At 37.4% G+C, this 8,787-nt stretch overlaps 1 protein-coding gene across 1 annotated transcript; it reads left to right on the top strand.

Moving 5' to 3' along the window:
• The first annotated feature begins 201 nt into the window (after positions 1–201).
• LOC148019107 (14-3-3 protein 7-like) lies at positions 202–4,005 on the top strand. The gene is made up of 7 exons (XM_087701692.1): positions 202–411; positions 2,220–2,526; positions 2,641–2,728; positions 2,867–2,976; positions 3,214–3,362; positions 3,462–3,511; positions 3,597–4,005. Exons 1-7 carry the CDS (start codon positions 339–341, stop codon positions 3,597–3,599), a joined length of 780 nt encoding a protein of 259 aa, XP_087557818.1. The 5' UTR covers positions 202–338; the 3' UTR covers positions 3,600–4,005.
• The last annotated feature ends 4,782 nt before the right edge of the window (positions 4,006–8,787 follow it).

Raw genomic sequence — 8,787 nt, 5'->3', positions numbered from 1 at the left:
AAAGGGAGGGGCAACTTGCAAGATGGGGAACAAGGGGGGTCGGGACAGAGGCCCTTGATGCCCATGTGAGAGAGGCCTCATCATCATGATCCATCATCACCACCTTCTCTTCCTTCCATCATCATCATTTTCTTCATTCATTCATTCTTTTATTTATTTATCACCTCCTCCGCCAGGTGTTTTTTTCACTTGCCTTCCTCCCCTCGCCTCCCCCCCCCCCCTTTCTCCTGGTGTTCTTTTTCCCCTGCGAATTGTAGTACAGCAGTGCCCTCCTGTGTGTTAGGGTTTCGACCCCGGCCTTCCTTTGCCATTCCTTCCTGTTCTCGTTGCACGCGATCATGAGCACGGAGAAGGAGCGTGAGAGCCATGTATACATGGCCAAGCTCGCGGAGCAGGCCGAACGATATGACGGTATCTCTCTTTCTCTCTTTCTCTCTCTCCCTCTCTGTATGTTTCATTCTCTCTCTTTCTGTCACTCTTGCCTCTCTCAGATCGTCTTCTTTGTTCGTCTCTACCTCTATTTTCGGAGGTTTCTGTGCAACGTCGCAGATAAACGCAGATCTCGAGGCCTTACGACATAGTGATCGCCTCTTCTTTAGGCTCTTTTGGAGGAAGAAATAGCAGTGTCATACTGGCATTAGCATGTATCGAGCTAGAATGTCTTGAAAAATGAATCATTACATCTCTCCGATCGCTTCCTTACTCGCAATTCCCCACTAAATGCTCCACATGCGCCAAGATCCCGATTAAGGATGGCTTTAGAGCACTAAATACGCTCTGGATCGGCGGGCACTTGTACATTGCGAACTGAAACGCATTTGACGCATGAGAACCACGAAAGTGAGCAGTTGTATAGATAGTGCAATCTAAGGGTTTTAACACATAACTATTCTGTAGAACCTGCACCGGCAGAATTGTCTGCTGTCGCATGTCAAAGGGATTTCGTCTTATGAACGTTCATTAGAATTCTAATTTAAAGATCTTTTTATTCATCTGATCTGTAAGTGCGCAGCGGAAAAGGAAGCACATCTACATCAGTCATGTATGGTCGAATCTGCCCGCTTTAATTTGTATACATGCAATGATGAAGAAAATTGTTGGTGCCTGAAGAATCAGGTGCATCTTACTAAACGCTTTGGTCGGCTCGCAATGAGTCATGGCCTTGTAGTTATACCTCTTTGTTTCTTTGCTGTGTTGCACCTTTAAAAGCCAGAGGGCTTAAAGTCTTGAGGAACTGCCATCTTTTTCTTGCAATGGGGCATGGTAGCTTTGTTGTGGAGGTGAACGTGCGGTTTGAGCTCCTGTGAAAGGTCCCAGATGTGAGCTTGTGTGTTAGGCTTGAGCTGGCCTTTACTCTTTTATTTACATGGGATATGTTTTATAGACATCCCCTTCTTGAAATGCCTGTGTTCGCATGATAATGATCCTTTGTGACTTCTTGAGTTGCATCAGAACAAAGGATAGCGTGGGCTGAAGGTGTCACAGGGTTGTAATAGTCTATATTTTAGATCCAAAATATGCTTCACTCTTGACGCTTCTGATAACCTGGAATGTATCAGGAGTTCTGTTTCCAATTTCTAGAGCTTCTTGAAAAAGGAGATGTCTCACAGGCATCCTCTTTCGTAGTATTTGTTTGGATGTTAATTTTTCTTATTTTTTTCCTGTTTCATCAAAACAAAGCTTGAGGTGGGCTAAAGATATCATGTGCGAGCATGTCATGATTTGTATTTCAGATCCAATAACTGTTTCATTTTTGATACTTCTGATAGTTTGATATATATATATCAGGAAACCTGTGTCCTATTTTTAGGTCTGTTTTTATTTTTGAAGAAGACCTGCACCCTCTTGGTGTTGGCTTATACTTGTCCATGTGATTGAATATCCAGTAAGTGTTTCATTTTTTGACATTTCTGATAGCCTGAAATATTTTGGGAATCCTATTTCCAATCTTCAGGTCTATTATTATTTTTTGGAAGATCTGCACCCATTTAATGTTGGCTTAAACTTGTCTAGATGATTGAAGTTTGACACACTTTCTCCTAAGTAAACAATGTTGAAAAATGATGTAGACTTGTTAATGATTTTGAGAAAAAGAATCTGTAATCTCGTTGCCTCTCAGTGAGGCTGGAAATAATATGCACAAGTTTTTACACCAAAGGTGTAGGAGATTGAGTTTCAAGTTTATTGATGTAATTTTTGTTATTGCCTGGTTTTTATAGAGATGGTGGAGTCTATGAAAAAAGTGGCAAAACTTGATGTTGAGCTCACTGTAGAAGAGAGGAATCTACTTTCAGTGGGCTACAAGAATGTTATTGGTGCACGCAGAGCTTCTTGGCGGATAATGTCATCTATTGAACAGAAAGAAGAAGCAAAATCCAATGAACAGAATGTAAAGCGGATCAAAGAGTACAGACATAAAGTAGAGGAAGAACTTTCAAAGATCTGTAATGACATCTTAATGATCATTGATGAGCATCTTATCCCTTCGTCTAGCACAGGAGAATCCACAGTATTTTACTACAAGATGTAATGCTTATGTATTTTTTTGTACATGGATTTGCTCACTGTGAAGGATTCAAGCACTTGCTGAATGGATTTATCCTATCTGTAACTTTATCAAATCTGTCTGGATGTGTGCAGGAAAGGTGACTATTACCGATATTTAGCAGAGTTCAAGACTGGTAGTGAAAGGAAAGAAGCTGCAGATCAGTCCCTTAAAGCTTACCAGGTAGGTCTAGATTTTGAAGTTGTAGCCTTATAACTATGATTGGTTGGGTTTAGTAGCTACTTTTGCCTATGGCTTTTCACTGGTTAATGGTATTTCATGTATATGAATATATGAATTGCCATGATTTGATGATGTCAGGCTGCTACAAATACAGCTGCGACAGATCTGCCACCTACTCATCCTATTCGGCTTGGATTAGCCCTGAACTTCTCTGTTTTCTATTATGAAATCATGAACTCTCCTGAGCGGTGAGGGTTTCCTTTTTGCTTAACTTTGGTGGTATTACTGGTGGAGGTGAAGTGTATTGACATGATACTGGTTCATTTGGATCCAGTGAAATTGTTGTGAGCCAAAGTTCTATATTAAAGAGAGTATATAGGTGTCTTTTGTAGTTTAAATATTCCCATCTTTTCAGCAGCTACCTCTCTGCTCAATGGTATCTGGTATGTCTGTTTTTTGAAATTGTAATTCATCATCTGGTGCAGTGCATGCCACCTTGCGAAACAAGCATTTGATGAAGCAATAGCTGAACTTGACACATTGAGTGAGGACTCGTACAAAGACAGCACCCTAATTATGCAGCTGCTACGGGACAACTTGACGCTCTGGACTTCAGATCTTCAGGAAGATGGAGGTACTGTGCCTATGTTTCTTCACTCAGGACTTTGAGAGGGGTGTGTTGGGTATGCAGTTTTGCTCTTTTGGTTAATGCAGAATTTCCTTTATGTTACAGTAGATGAGCCACAAAAAATGGAAGACTCTGGGAAGGTCGAGGATGCAGAGGTTTGATTTGTGCTGCTAAAGTCTAAAGCATCTATCTGCATTATGTAATGCAAGTGCTGATGTAGTGTTTGCTGTGTATGTGCAGTGAGGAGATGAAGGGAGGAACAATAACTTTTTGTGCTTCCAGGAAGCACTACCTTGTATCAATTCTATCTAGTTTTGCAGTGTATCTTCTAGCTGTGTGTTATGGATTCCACATGCCTGTCTTCCCATTTTTTTGGAAGTTGGGATGCCTTGTCACGAAGACATAGTTTAGAGCTTGTTTTGAAAAAGTTACTAGGTATTTGTGTCATGAAGCTTATTTTTCTTCATGTGGCCTGCCAGGTCGGTCTGTGGCTCATTGTATCCACCCTTCTTTGAAGGTGTCCTTTAGTGTTCTTTCTCCTACATGAAAAGCAGAATTTCAATAACAGACAGATGTCTGTTTGTTTGCTCTCTGAGGATTGAGACTAATTTCCTGGGATCTCTTCCTAATGATGTTATCTTTTGACTCAGTGAAGATGTCATGATAATTTCCTGGAATCTCTTCGGAATGATGTTATCTTTTGATGCAGTTTTAGATGTCATGATATGGCAAGTGCTTTATTTTAAGTGTTGATATATTTTAGGTGCATTGGACCTGTGCTAAATGTCTTCCTGTCTTTACAGTATGAGCTATCTTTTTTGCACCTGCTACTGTTTACTCCTTTATTGTTGGCTCAGATTTCTGCTTTTGGTTAATTTGATCTCTTATTTTGTTTTGAGGTCATCCATCTGTTTAACTGGCTGGGCCAAAAAGCCTTTTGTTTGCTGTGAGTCTCCAAAACTTGAAACTCTGTTCAGAGTGTATGTGCCCAAAGGTTCACAGGTGTATGTTTTGCATCTGGAAAATAAAATGTGCGGAGGGTGGATCGTGTTTGCATGAAGTGAACTGATGAGCAGTAAAATTGTAGATGTGGATGTTTATGTACCCTTCAGTGCACTGGCACTTTTACTGATTTTCTTCACCAAACACCTAAGCTCAACGCCTAAACTAGAGGTTTTCTGAACCAAAAACTAGTTTTCAGCCGGTTTTCTGGTTTTCAAATCAAGTTTAGAGTCACATGAGCTAGTTTCCAAATGCATCTTACTGGCAAAAAAAGTACTGGTCTCATCTACCTTCTGTGCCCCATTAGCGCATTCATTTTCTTGTTTAGAAGACCTAGAAGTTATTTTTAGCCTCTTTTGATGCTAGGTTTATTGATAAAAGTATCAGAACCCCCAAAGTTTTTTTCAACTGCAGGATGACGTAATAACATTTTAATATTAAGGGAGATATTCTATAACTGACCTTGAAAAACTTGATAAGAAGGATTCAATGTGGGATGTGCCACTCTATTGGTCCCATGACCCAATACTTGTTTCCTTACTCTTTGCAAGCCTCCTCTTCTACATCCTTATACAATTCACTTCGTAGCTATATTAAAATCTGAGTGCAAAGTCCATGCGTGGTATTAGTTGATTATGTACCTCTAAATCAAAGCTCGTCAATTGGATATCTATTTTTAAAAACGATTGTATTTACAGAAGACTCGAATTTTGAGCTGCGACAAGGGTGGTGGTGGCTTTTGAGTGTGGGTGTGTGTACATGGTAGCTGAGTTCCAAATCTTGGTAAAATTGCAGTTTGCATTCTTAAGTGCATTTGTTGCCACTACAAATTGTTGTCATAGGCTTATGAACAGATTTACACAATGTATCCATGCATAGGGCCGATGTCTGAGTTCCAAATCTTGGTAAAATTGCAGTTTGCATTCTTTAGTGCATTTCTTGCCACTACAAATTGTTGTCATAGGCTTATGAACAGATTTACACAGGGTGTCCATCCATACGGCCGATGTCTGAGGGTATGTTTGTGGTTGGATAGGTATGAACTTGTATGTTGTTTATTCATGCCTCTGTTTAATATCATCTAAGAACTTGGTTGTAGCTTTACATCTATTGTAGAAGTGGTTCTCTACTTTTGATTGGCCATGTGCAGAGATGCATATGCCACTTGGCCATTGTAGGAAGCAAGTTAACTTGTATTTATAGCATGGTTGTTAGTTTTCCCCACTACTGCCATCATGCTTTGTATTTAGATATTGTAGCATATAATTTAACTCCTTTGTTGTGAACTTGCCCCATTGGCTGTATCGAAGATTTATTAAATGATTTGGAATTAAATTGGTATTGTTGGATTCTAATTGGTAGAAACTCTTTAAAGTTTGGGAGAACTTTTGTATCTCCTCGTATACCATCTAAATTGTAGGTTTAACTAAATCTCGATAGCAACCATGATAATGATATTAATAATGGGAAAACCTTTGCTTGAAGATCTTGCATATTCATAATATGCTTGGTGCATCAGAAAGCCATTTGATAGTTGGAGTTGATCAAGAATCTAGTCATTTGATTGACCAAATAGTCTACATGAAGAACTTTTAATAGCTCGACGTCTGCCATTATGTAACTTAAGAACCTTAGAAAATCTTCTAGAGAAGTGGGAAAAGTGAAGATAATACATAGTGATGTAATTTAGCCATAGACTCGAGGAATGGAATACTTTGCTCTCTTGTAGCTGGTAGCCCTTGGGCACACATCACATCCTACTTAGATACTACAAATGTTAACATGCTTAGTCTCTCCAATTAATAGCAAGTATATTTTGTAATGATTATGTTAGTGTATGCAAGTTTGCCAAGAAAACAAGAATGGCTATGTTGCTAAGCTTTGCTAAGCTTAGACATTATCTATTGATAAAGGCTAGGTATAGGTTGTGTGCAAAAAGCAACAAGACCAATCATGTGCCTTTGATACATTGATTATAGGTTTGACCTTTTTGAGTATGTCCTTTTGACCAACAATATTGACAATAAAAGGAAAGAGAGGAGAAAGGATGATAAAAAATAAGAAATGTACGTAATGTGAAGTACTTTTTGCTTTATAGGGCCACTTTTAGACTTCCAATTTGAAAAGTTGTATTTGGGAAAGCAAGGTATGAGATTGAGACTTTGAGTGTGTTTCCAACCCTCGTACATTGTGGGACTTTTTCATAACTATTGCAATGCGTGAAGGGTATGAAATATCTTGTTGCACAAGGAAAAGTTTCCAAAGCTCTCATTTTCAAAGAAGCAAAATATGTTTAGACCTCTTGAGTGCATGAAATGGTTCCATTGAGTATTTATTGTTTTTGTTCTTTGTCCAATGTTCAAGCTTATCGAGCAAGTAATGTAAGATTACAATAGAAGGAAGTTGTCAAAGAGGTGATAGTATCTTAGTGGTTTAAGTTCTACTAGGAATATAATAAATGACATTAAAATGGAATTTTGAAGGGACAAAAACTACCACCAAGGATTGTGATTTAATCACTATCGCATGCCCTTTAACCTAAAATCCAATGATCATGTCACATAAAGAATCTCAAAGAGTATGTGACCCAACTTCATCACTTTTTGGACTACATGATCATGAATATAATAGTAATCTTTAAATTATCTTGAGCAATAGCATCTTTATAGAGTTTGAAACCATTATCTTTTAGATGCGAGGTAAACCATCATCTTCTAGATGTGAGGTAAACCCATTTTTGACCTTTTGAATTCGACTCTAAATGCTATCTACATGCTCCCATCTTTTAGGATCCTTTTTATTGCATTGTCTTCCAAAAATAATGATATATCTTTGCACAATGGACTCGAGTTACAAGCAACAAATGATGTAAAACACTAAAATAGTTTGTAAGGAAGAATAACAACAAAACAATAGCTTGTAAGGCAGAATTACTATTGCTCACTCTTTAGAAAAATGCTACCACACTAGTAGTTAAAGTTATTTTTTGCGAGATTAAGAAAATCTAGTGAATTTCTTTTCTAGATTAAGAAATTTGCATAAGTATTGATTGATTGTCTTGTATTATTTTTATTTCTTCTAGCATTCCCTTAACTTGAAAATGTATTACGTAGATGTAATGCATTTTATAATTCACCTTGAACAAAAAAACCTATATGATTAGGTGACGACACCATATGCAATCCTTCCCACACTTGAATGCTTTCTTGCTCATCTAGTATTTCATCATCATTTCCTATAGATTATATTGAATACCAAATTTCAAGCATTAATATTTCATCTCTAAGCTCTTTAGGTTTCAAGTTATCATACTCTTCAAGTATTCACATATAAAATTAGTAAACGATTTGAAAAAATGGAGTGCAAGAACTACTAAGTGTGTGGTACATGCAATGACCTAGGCTTAGAATCCTTCAAATTTGCATTAGGAGAGATTCTATAAAACCAAAAACTCAATCATGTTGATCATAAACAAGACTAATAGACTACTATATATCAATTAACATGAGCATATAGAGCCAAATAGAAGATTATAAGTTTAGCTTAATTTCCATTAGCCATAAAGTTGACCTAAAACATTATAGCAACACTTAGAAAACCTTCTTGATCACCAAGCTATAACATGGAAATATTGAGAGAATGATCCTCCTAATCATCAAAATTTAGGCATTGTATGACACAAGATGGGACAAATCTACTTATTAGTATGAAACACACACTCAAATGGGTAGGTTAGATATATCCATTGCAAATCTACTTTATACAGGTCTCTACAATAATACTAGCTCACAAGCATTTAAGATCCATAATATCATGCTAGTTGATTTGCCATGCTTGCATTGTGGCAAAGGCCAAAACATATCTAAATCATCCTCAAAAAGAGATCCAAGTTGATGATATGTTGTTATTCATACATTTTTCTTAAAGTACTCAAGGCCCATTTGAAGAAACCCCATCATATAATGATACAACACTATCTAAATTAGGGTATTGACATATGTACACACAAAAGTTACTTGTTTTGTGGTGTTAATCATGGTTGAATTCAAATATTCACATCCTCTTCATCTTCAGAAGAGAGTGGAAATCTATAGATCTATCAATCATCTTCTTCATACACAAGCTTGTTCAAAGAGCATAACACATCTAAAATAGCATCCTCTTCCACATTCTCTTCACGAGAGAGAGAGAGAGAGAGAGAGAGAGAGAGAGAGAGAGAGAGAGAGAGAGAGAGAGAGAGAGAGAGAGAGAGAGAGAGAGAGAGAGAGAGAGAGAACCATAATAAGGCAAAATCTTGCAAATGACTAGTATTGAAGATAATTATTGCTCTCCATTAAATATTCAAATTAAATATTTAAATATTTTTGAAGTATATATAATAATTAAGAGCTAAAAAAATACACCTACTTTAGAAAAATTGAAAAGATCA

Source organism: Lygodium microphyllum, chromosome 20 (assembly GCF_053477565.2).
Source record: "Lygodium microphyllum isolate KBCC chromosome 20, Lygodium_microphyllum_v1.1.10, whole genome shotgun sequence".
NCBI classification, from domain to species: Eukaryota; Viridiplantae; Streptophyta; class Polypodiopsida; order Schizaeales; family Lygodiaceae; genus Lygodium; species Lygodium microphyllum.
Note: the sequence above shows the minus strand (reverse complement) of the source record. Positions and strands in the feature narration are given on the sequence as shown.